At 55.6% G+C, this 10,781-nt stretch overlaps 1 protein-coding gene across 1 annotated transcript; it reads left to right on the forward strand.

Moving 5' to 3' along the window:
- Positions 1–370: 370 nt before the first annotated feature.
- LOC128090084 (PHD finger protein 7-like) lies at positions 371–4,125 on the forward strand. The gene is made up of 9 exons (XM_052702099.1): positions 371–413; positions 601–692; positions 789–899; positions 1,138–1,262; positions 1,413–1,575; positions 1,667–1,773; positions 1,992–2,105; positions 2,256–2,374; positions 2,546–4,125. The coding sequence occupies exons 1-9, from the start codon at positions 371–373 to the stop codon at positions 3,163–3,165; spliced, it is 1,494 nt and encodes a 497-aa protein (XP_052558059.1). The 3' UTR covers positions 3,166–4,125.
- The last annotated feature ends 6,656 nt before the right edge of the window (positions 4,126–10,781 follow it).

The raw sequence follows: 10,781 nt of genomic DNA on the forward strand, positions 1-10,781 counted from the left end.
TGTGTTACCCAGGCAAGCGGTCCACCGTGGGGAAAGGTGTGCCTGAGGGCACCAGCTCTTCTGGAGGTGATGCGTAATACTGAAAAAAGAGGGGAGATACAGACTGGCTGTTGGCCGGCAATTGCTGATTCTGAGGGTGGGGACGCACTGGAACAGTTGCCCAGGGCTGCTGCCATCTTGCTTGGGAGCCTGGGACGCATTCCGCCCCGAGGGGGTAACCGTGATGTCACAGTGGTGGCAGGGAGCGGCCATTGTGACCCGCGGGGCTGGGAGCAGAGCAAAGGCTGCCGGGCTCAGAGCGTGGTCAGTGCGGCCTGGTGAGGTGCAGAGAGAGCAGGGACTCTTCAAGTGCTCACCGTTGACGCGCAACATGTCCAGTAGGAAGCGGAAGGCCCCCGACTCCGGGGAGCAAGGTGAGAGCAAAGCATCCCTGCGCGCAGCTCCCCGCCGCCGGGCAGAGGGGTGCTGGGGGTCTGCCAGCGGCTGAGAGGGAAGGAAGGGCAGGAGCAAAGATCACGGGGGGTCCCTGGGGACCGCCCTCAGGGACATCTGGCCCCGCAAGGTGCTCACTGCTGCCCGCCTTTGCTCTCTCCTCTCCAGTGTGCATGCTGTGTCGCCGGGCGGATGTCGACCCGAACATCTGCGGGCGCACCTTTGCCAAGAGTGACCTTTGCGTGCATGAGTTCTGCTTGGTGAGTTCCAACCCTCAAGGGCTCCTGCCAGCTTCCTGCCAGGGATGCTCCCTTCCTGTCTGTCCTAACGAGATCCTGCTCTGCTCTTTCCCACAGCTTTTTTCTTTGAAGAAAAACACGTTCTTTGAAGAAAGCGACCCCTGGGAGGAAACGCTGTGCCTCCCCGTTGAGACCATCAGATGCAGAATCAAGCAGGCGGACCAGAAGGTGAGCTTTGTGCCAGGAGAGGCTCACGCCAGCTTAGTCTGCACCCAGAGAAAGCAATGGCAGCCCTTCCAGCGGGCTCCAGGGCAAAGTCCTGCCATAGCAGACGAGCCTTCTCTGCCAGGCGGCTCTGCAGAGTGGGGCCCAGCAGCTTCCGCAGCCCGTGCCCTGCCCAGAGGTGTGGGGCCGGCCGTGGAGGCCCTGAGCCTGCTGCTGATCGGGGCTGCCTTGTTCCTTTCAGCAATGCTTCGTTTGTGGCGAGAGAGGAGCCGCCATCAGCTGCGCAGAGAGAGGCTGTGCACGCAGCTTCCACCTGCCCTGCGCCGCGGACGGTGAATGCGTCACCCAGTTCTTTGGGCAGCACAGGTAAGGGCTGTCAGCAGCAGCCAAGCCAGGGAGGAACCCACAGCGACAGCTCCCAGCAGCCTGCCAGAGACAGGGCCTGGGGCTCCTGCCTGCTGCTCTGCCCTCCTGGCAGTGCTTCTCACGGCGCCCATCACTTGCATCGTCCCCCAGGTCCTTCTGCTGCGAGCACCGCCCGCGACAGGCAGCGGAGGCAGCTCCACCCCAAGGCACCGACTGCGTCATCTGCCTGGAGCCCCTGGAGGACAGCACGTCCTACCAGACCCTGTGGTGCCCAGCATGCAAGCACACCTGGTTCCACCGCCGCTGTGTCCAGGTAGAAGCCCTCCCCTCACCCTGCGGCCACGGCCCGCGCTCAGCAGCACCAGGCCCCGCTCACGCTCACGCTGCTTCTGCTTCTCCGGCAGGGGCAGGCCACGAACGCCGGCACCATGTGCTTCCAGTGCCCCATTTGTCAAGACACGGAGCAATTCCGTGCAGAAATGTCCACTCTGGGGATCCAAGTCCCAGTCAGGTTGGTGTCCTTCTCCCCAGCGCTGCAGATGGGAAGGCACGAGCGCTGGGCCTGCCCGGGGGCTGTCCCGGCAGGCCTGGCCCTTTGCTGTCTCACCAGCACAGGCCTCAGTTTCACAGAGAAGCTGGAAATGGGGTTGCCTTGGATGAACAGGGATACCCCGGATCACACATGGCAGGGAACCGGGGACTCATCGCATTCCCTCCCTTCTCTTGTAGGAGACCATCTTGGTGGGACGACAACACCTACCCATCACTTCTGCGGAGGCACAGGCGCTGCGATGTCAGCAAGTGCCTTTACCCAGGAGGCAGGGAGCAGGCAGAGGTGAATGGGTGAGTTACCTCAGCAGCCCTCTGGGCTTCTGCAGGGGATCTCTCCCTCAACACCGGATGGGGAACCAGGGCTGAGCACCGCAGATGTGCCGGCCGCTGCCTGGCTTGGCTCACTTTGTCCTCACAGCCACAACCCGTTTGCTTCCCCAGGCCCTGGCAGCTGCTGCTCTGCAGCTCCTGTGCTGCAGAAGGGACCCACCGACAATGCTCCTACCTGAGCAACAGAGTTAACAGCTGGGAGTGTGACAGCTGTGCTGGCATAGGCACCGGTAAGATGCAAACAGCTGTGGCTCCCTAGGCAGGGGCCGGGCAACACCTGGCAGTGGGTGCTGCTCAGGGCGGCCCTGCCAGGCTCTCTCTGCCTCAGGAAGGAGGGTAGCCCGTTGCGACTCAAGGCTGCAGCTTCATCCCAATGATCACCTTCCTGCTTTCCTTTACAGCCTCCAGCAGCAACACAGAGCGCGCCGGACCCAGCACCAACACGGAGCGCGCCGGCCCCAGTACTTCCAGCCAAGGGGCTCCGGAGCCTCCCCATGGCTCCCAGGGTCCGGAGAACATCAGCTCCGGCTCCAGCAGCCAGGCAGCATCAGGCCCCTCACACCGGTCCCAGCTGCCTGAGAACAGACGCCTGCCCAGTGAGCCTGGGACACGGCAGAGAGCAATCGGCCCACGCCTCCCTGAGGATCAGGAGGCATCTCTGCGGCGCCGAGGACGCCGTGGGAGCGGCCGTGCAACAGCCCTGCGCACCAGCAGCAGCTCCTGCAGGTCCACCCCACGGAGGGCACCACGGCCCTCCAGCAACTCCCCGGTGGCTGCACCCAGAAGGAGCCCTAGGCAGCAGGGGACGGGCCGGGCACGAAGCCGCTCCCCGCTTCAAGATCGGGCCTCACGTTCCCAGAGCCGGCCCAGAAGAAGCCGTGGCAGCAGACAAATGCCACGCCGAGCTGCACAGAGCAGCACGCTCTGCTCAGCCGCCCCAGTGACATCGAGGCCCTCGAGGGGTTCCCCGCTGCTGGGACACAGAAGACCCTCCAGGCAGCAAGGGAGGGCCCACACATGAAGCCCTTCCGCAACGGGATGTCAGGCTGCAGACTTCCCACACAGACCCCAGCACGCCGCAGCAGCCAAACCCAACAGCAGCGGCCAGCCTGGGCACAAGGCTGCTCCCAGATCCATCTGCAGAACCACATCCCCACAGCCAGACCTCAGTCTGCACAGGAGCAGCCGGGTGCTAATGACACCTGCTCAACTTGGTCAACATCAGCCAAGACAATAAATCCCACCCCCACCCCCATCAGCTTCATTCTTCTCGTCTTTTCCTGGGGTGGGCAGAGTTCAGACCTCGACCACAGGGTTGCCTTCTCCCCAGCAGAATGGCTCAGGTTGGAGGGGCCGGCTCTAACCCCCTTGCCGTGAGCAGGTTCATGCACCACCAGATCAGAATGCCCAGGATCCCATCCAACCTGGCCTCACAGGACTCCAGCGACAGGGTGTCCTGAACCCCTCAGGGCGGAACCTCGCTGTTCCAGTGCCCCGCCACTCCCTGAGGAAACAGTTTCTTTCTAACACCTCATCTCTCTCTATCCTCTTCTAGTTTCATGCCATTCCCCCTTGTCCTGTCACTATCAGAACGCATGAAAAAGTCAGTCCTCCTCCAGCTTGGCAGGACCCTTAAAAGTACGAGAAGGCTGCAACGAGGTCTCCTCAGAGCCTTCTGTTCTTAAAGCAAAGTGAACCCCACTCCCTCAACCTGCCTTCTGAGGTGCGGTGCTCCAGGCCTTGTCTCCTCTTTGCGGCCCTCCTCCGGACCCCCCCTCCCACCACTCCACACCCCTCCTGTGCTTGGCACCCCAGGCTTGGGCGCAGTACTCCAGATGGGGCCTCGCAAGGGCACAGCAGAGACGGACAATCACCGCCCTGCCCTGCTGGACACCTTCCTCAGGCCTTCCGGGCTGCAGGCATGCGCTGCTGGCTCATCTCCGGCTTTTTGGCCATTACGACCCCCAGGTCCTTCTCCACAGGGCTTCTCTCGCTGTCTTCTCCTCCCAGTCTCCACCCGTATCTGCGACTGCCTCAACCCAATCGCAACACCTTGCACTGGGCCTTGTTAAACCTCACGGGATGCTCACGTGCCCTGTATTCCAGCCTGGGTCCAGGTCCCTCTGGATAGCGTCTCTGCCTTCTGCTGTGCCAAGCGCACCGTCAGCTCGGTGCCGTCAGCTGGGGGTGCACTCAATCCCACTGTCTGTGTCCTTGATAAAAATGTTCACGAGCATCAGTCCCCAGACGGACCCCTGGGTGCCCGGCCTCCACCTGGACACAGAGCCGCTGGCAGCAATCCTCGGGCACAACATCCAAACAACCTGCATCCACCTGTCTGTCCAACACTCAAATGCACATCTCTCCACTTCAGACATTAGGAGGTGCTGTGGGACCACGTCAGAGGCCTTGCACAAGTCCAGGCAGAAGACATCAGTCGCCCTTCCTTTGTCCATCACAGCCATCACTCCATCACCAGAGGCCTCCAGATGGCTCAGGCACAGCCGCCCTTGCTGAAGCCGTGCTGGCTGTCTTAGGTCGCCTCCCCATCTCGCGTGTGCCTTCACATCTCCTCCAGGAGGATCCACGCCGCCATGTTCCCAGGCCCCACACATGAGGCACAGCAGCCTTCAGGCCCAGCTGGCTTCTGGCCCAGCCCCACTGAGGCACGAGGTCTCAAGTCAGGATGGATCAAGGCTCTGCTGGCAGGACAGCCCAATTCTGGGGGTGTTTCATGGCTTGGGGTTGCCACTGTTCTGTATCGTTCATTCATTAGCAGCAAACCGTTTCCATTTGTAGTATTTTTTAAAGCGTTGGGGGGAAAAAAAGGAGAGAAACAAAGCGTAAAACTGGTGGAATATTATAAATTTCATGTTAAGTTACATTAACATGATTTTTATCAAAATTATTAATTATATCAAAATACTTTTAATTACATTATTACAATAAAATACTTTTAATACATTAAAATATTTTTAACTGAACATTTCAACAGGTAGTACGAGCTCATTGAAGAACTCCCACCGTGAGAGAATTGGAAAAAATATTTCAGAGATTTCAGAGGGGCAATCTTGGTAGGAAAGACAGAAGCAAAGAAGGCATTCAGTACCTCTGCCTTCTCTTTGTCCCCTGTTACCAAGGCATTCAGTGGCAGACCCGCATGTGTTCCAGTCCTAGTTTTACTACCAACATTCTCACAAAAGCCCTTGCTGTTCTCCTCGACCGCCTTTCCTGGATTTAATCCCAAGGGTGCCTTAGCCTTCCTCATTGCATCCTTGCAGGCCCTGACAACGCTCATACATTCTTTCCAGGTAGAAATGCCCTTCTTCCACGTGCTGTGTACGCTCTTCTTCCCTTTGAGTTCATCCATGAGCCCCTTGCTTATCCAGCAGTTCTCCTGCCACTTTTCCCTGCTTTCTTGCTCTCAGGGGTGCATCCATCTTGAGCTTGGAGGAAGCGGTGTTTAAGTGTCAAGCAGCTCTCTCAGGCCTACTTGCCAAAGCTCCCGTCCATGGGATACCTCCAAGCAGGCCCACTGAGGAGGTTCTGCTCTCCCAAAGACTGGGGTGATGGTCCTACTGTGGAGTCGGCAATGCATTTTATGCCATTGGATGGGCCCTTCCAATTGGCTCAGGAGCAGTTTCCAGATGGCGTGGAGTGTGCCTGGTGCCATGTACCGTGTGCATGCCATACCAGTCATGCTTCTCCCATTGCATGGTGGTTGTGCGGGGGGCTGGGGATCGAACCGAGACCGCCTTAAGCAAGACAACAAACTCCAGACTTCTCCATTGTGCTCACGCACAACATGTTTGTTCTGCACCTTTCGCAGGAGCATGGCAGCACAGTTTTTGTTCTGAGGCATTCACGAGTTTGTTATCATTTTGTTTTGCACAGTTTGCAAAGAAATTTCTGCGCAATTGGACTGTGTGCTGTATGTGCAACTGTATCTGATTTCCTCTTAGAGTGACTTCTACTTCAAAAATCATTAGGAAATTTCACCTTTTGAGAAAGACTTTTTGGGTGATGGCTTCTAGAATTGTCCCGGGACTTGATGGTACACCAAGTAGTTGATAATTTCCAGGCTCATCCTAACCCTTCTCTTCCCCTGATGAATAGAGGTTCGGTGTCTTTCTGGTCAGCTGGCATGAACCCCACTGCACATCCACTCTTGAAGAAGGGAGTGAAACAATCTCAACACTTCTGTCAGTTTGAAGACCTGGGGATGCTGTTCCTCTCCACATTCTGTTCTTTGTGCAAACATCACCCGAGCTCTTCTTTCACCCTTCTCCATCTCCAGCCCCTTGCTGCTTTTCAACACTTTTCACTGGGCTTGGGCACCGTTGCGCTTCAGGTGAGCTTGTGGCGGAGCCCATCAGTGAAATGATTTGGAAAAACGATCAAGCACGTCCCAGTCTGCATGAGCTTCATGAGGCATTTATGGACTGTGGACATTTATAAAGGTGAAACCTATGTGAATACGCAGCTGGTGAAAAGAAGTTCCATTACGATTGGTGAAGGATCAGACGCTCTGTATGCATGTATACGCACATATTTATGTCTCACTCTCAATACTCTGTAGGCGTGTGAACAAGTGTTTCTTTGTGGCTCAGACTGTGACAACGCCATACAGAACTGTAACACTGTGAATTCTCGTCCTCTTTCTGTCTGGTTCACAGGTGGACCTGTGGCTAACCGGAGACAGGAGACACGGCTGTGACAGCCTCGTGAAGGCATCAGAGCAAACACTGTACTGTCACATGCTTGTGAAAGGTGCACAACAAACACAGGTTGTACCAAGTCCACGGAGAACCCAGGAGTCAGTCGCCCGGCTGAAGGCGGTCTCGGGTCCCCCCCACAACCACGGCCCTCCACAACCACCGTGCACACGGAGCAGCGTGGGGTTACGGCACACGCACGGTGTGCGGCACCGCGCAGCAGCTCCTGGCCCGACCGGAGCCAAAGAAGGGCAGATTCGGGCCGTGGCACAGAACCGCTCCCAGTCCACATCCGGCAGAACAACCCCCTTCTCCAGCTACGGGCTCGGCTCCGTGCCAGGGATGTGGCCACGCTTTTCTCCATCCTTCTGCCTTCCGGGCATCGTCACCTTTGGTCGAACCTCTTGTGCGCTCAGCAATGACAAATGCCAACCACTTTGGCACAGAGCTCCGAGCTAGCCGAGCCTGAATGCAGTTGGAATGGACGCATTTACCCGAGCAGAGCCAAGCCCCAGGCTCGCACCGCTCCCATCGCCGGTACCCACGCCCCGCGCCGCTCTTTTCTCGGTCTCTGCTGCCACCGCTTGACCGGAGCGCAGAATTGCAGTCGGGACCGCCTCGGCAGCGGTTTTCGGGGCAGCGGGGGATCAGACGAGCCCTGGGAGCGCTCTGGGCGCTCTGGGCCCCCCGGGGCCCGCACGGTCCCGCAGAGCACCACAGAGCCGTCCCGGAGCGGCACGACGCGTCGCTCTGCTCTCTCCGCTCCGTACCGCCCGTCCCTGCGGTAATACGAAGCGATCCTCCAGACACTGACGCCTCCGGAAACCCGGAAGTGGTGCCTCTTTGCTCTGACTGCTCTGTGCCTCCAGCCCTCCAACTCTATGGTAGCGGGTCCTCCTGCTCGTGCTGCGCATGTGCCGAGAAGAGCGGAAGCGGCGGCTCGTTGGCGTAAGGGCGCTGCGCTGGCGGCCCGGCGGGCAGGTAGTGCTTGGAGCTGGCGGCAGTGCTGGGCGTGCGGCGTGCAGTCGGTCAGCGAGATCATAATAAATAGTAAATCAAGGAAGAAAAACATCGAGTTATCTGTCTATCTACATCTCATCTCATTTTCTGCTCCAAAACTGACCAAAGTGTCAGTGTGGTTTCCAGCTCCAAGAGGGAAATGGCTGCAAGTTCCAAGAGGGGAGATTTAGGATGGCTATAGGGACGAAATCTTCTGCAGAGAGGTGGTGAGGCACTGGCACAGGTCACACGGAGGTGCGCTGGGTGCTCTGTCCCTGGAGACCTGACCCAGCTGCGGTGTCTCTGTGCGCTGCAGGGGGGTTGGTGCGGATGGCCCTCAGAGGACCCTTCCGACCCTGAGGAGTTTGTGGGTCTCTGTACCAGGATCAGAGTTGATGGATGGTGGAGGAGAAGGCATTTCTGCAGCTTTTAATCCGTAGCACTGGAAACACAAATCAGGATGTTTGAATATTTTTTTCCAAACCTCTCACGATGTGAGTCCTGAAGTGAGCTCATCCTGCAGGGTGAAAAGTTCAGTTCAAAGTATTTGAATATAGCTATGCTCTTTTCTTTTTTTTTTTTTTCCTTTTTCTGCCCCAGAATGATGCTCTACTTCTGTCAGTGGAAACTGTCCAGATGATGCTCTGTGCCCCAGCAGGTGCTCTACTCCTGCAGGATTACAAACGGAAAAGGGGCACCTGGGGCTGTGCTCCAGGCTGGGCTGCGTGCTTGAAACTCCACCCCCAAAAAAGCTGATTGCCTCCATGAATCTTCATGCCTTCTGTCTCACAGGGTGTCTTTGGGTAATTTGTGTGAGCCGTTGTAAAAGCTAGGTTTGCTCTTTCTTGGTGAATGCTGAATCCTAAAGTAGCATTTTGCAAGAGAGTTGTGCACCGTATTGCTTTACTTTGTGTGTTGGAGCTCTCTCTGGGACCCAGAGCAGGTGTACCCAATGCGCAGCTCCGCACAGCCAGCAGTGCAGCCCAGCCCCGGCCCCACGCAGTGCTCTGAACAGCAAAGAATGTGCAGCCATGCTTTCTCTTTTGATAAAGGAATTTGGAAATCGGTTTCAATTTTGCCAAAAAATCATCCCTTTATGTGGGTGACCCCATTTTAAGTTGATACAAATGCATTACCTGCCAGTTTTCAAATGGAATGCCTAGAGTTCCAACCAGATATTCGACTCCAAAATCTAACCACGTCTCCTGACTGGACTTCTGTCAGACATCTTTTAACAGACAGAAATATCCCTCGCTTTGCAGTCAAGCCTTATTCACGTCGTCGCGTTTTGGCAGTCAGCACGCTTGTGAACAATTGTGAAGAATGAAGCATGGCAAGAGTAAAGTTTCATCAGAAATCTGACAAACGCATTAAGACCTCACAAAAAATTGCAACCATTGACATCAAACGAGGCATTGATGCACTACCTTCACAAAAAAAGAAGTCAGATATCCCACCAGTTTTACGCTTTGTTTCTCTCCTTTTTTTTTCCCCCCAACGCTTTAAAAAATACTACAAATGGAAACGGTTTGCTGCTAATGAATGAACGATACAGAACAGTGGCAACCCCAAGCCATGAAACACCCCCAGAATTGGGCTGCCCTGCCAGCAGAGCCTTGATCCATCCTGACTTGAGACCTCGTGCCTCAGTGGGGCTGGGCCAGAAGCCAGCTGGGCCTGAAGGCCGCTGTGCCTCATGTGTGGGGCATGGGCTTCTCCAGCACATCGTCCTGTTACATCCATCCCATGCCCCTCTGTGTATCTGCTGACACCTGCCTGCTGTGGGGCTGCCCATGGTGGCTGTACAGCAGGCCGGCCAGTGCAGCTGCTGACAGCTCCACCGTGCTCTGCAGCTCACAGTGCTTGTACCCCCCCTTGGGCTGGATCTTCCTGAGGTCCCTCGTGGATTTTGAGAAGATACACATCCCCAGATGCCTGAGGGCGCGCCATAGGAGATTGGACACCATGTAGTCCATACTGCCTCCTGATGCCGTAGTTCACCGAAACACTGCTGCAGGTGGTGCTTGCAGCTGTGAGATGTTCAGAATGTAATTCTTAACAGCAAGAGTTTTTCAGGACTCCCCTCACCTGACTCCATGGGGCCGAGAATCTTCTCATGGTTCCTTCAGAATGTGGGCTGACTACAGTGTTATATTAGAGCTTTATTATTACATATAGTCTTAGGAACAGAGTCAAGAATATGCAGCAGTAGTTGTTTAATCATCAATATGGAATCAATTACTTCCCTCTTTCATTCCTCTTGGTTATCCTAGATGTTTCTGTCACAGCCACTCACACACAGCTGTGCACACCCTCAAGGACTTACAAGGCTTTTGGATTGATATCTGCCACTGCTCATCCCACTTGACAATGTTTGGCAGGACGAAGACAGACCCCAGCATTCTGGTTACAAGTTTCAGAATTACATAAACATTTTAGCAAGTAGAATTGCTTATCATTGCCTACTTTTCTAGCACTTAGCGTCGCTAACTGCTCCACAGAACATCTAGCAATTAGTGTAGCTTTCTTATTATCTAGAATCCTTACTTCACCCCATTTTTCAGTCACTGGGACCCTTGGCAGATCCACTGTTAATCAGTATGAAATGCAGGAATTGTAACATAGAGTCAGACTCTACCTACAAGATCACAAGTTGGAGGATGCAGTGGAAGAAGGAGTTGCTGGCCACCAAGAAACCATGGGCTTTGCATCAGCTCTGATCTGATCCCCACTTAGAGCATGCCTAAGATGTTACCTGGATGTTGCAGCCAATACTTCAGTTTTGATTTCACTTTCAAATTGCACACTGAAAGATTGCATACCTCTGGTGAGCCAACACCCGAATGGTGATAATGCTGATGGGAAGAATCCCGCTGGCCACAGAAAAGTGGCTGAAATGGATGTCCTCAAATCTGGGTGATGT

The sequence above is a fragment of the Tympanuchus pallidicinctus genome, unplaced genomic scaffold (assembly GCF_026119805.1).
Source record: "Tympanuchus pallidicinctus isolate F22 unplaced genomic scaffold, pur_lepc_1.0 scaffold43, whole genome shotgun sequence".
Lineage (NCBI taxonomy): Eukaryota > Metazoa > Chordata > Aves > Galliformes > Phasianidae > Tympanuchus > Tympanuchus pallidicinctus.

What these genes read in the sequence shown, in the direction of transcription:
- LOC128090084 (XM_052702099.1), top strand. Translation starts at nt 371, where the DNA reads ATGTCCAGTAGGAAGCGGAAGGCCCCCGACTCCGGGGAGCAAG. An exon ending in GAGCAGGCAGAGGTGAATGG is followed by an intron (nt 2,106 to 2,255) that starts GTGAGTTACCTC and finishes TTGCTTCCCCAG; the next exon opens with GCCCTGGCAGCTGCTGCTCT. An exon ending in CTGTGCTGGCATAGGCACCG is followed by an intron (nt 2,375 to 2,545) that starts GTAAGATGCAAA and finishes TTTCCTTTACAG; the next exon opens with CCTCCAGCAGCAACACAGAG.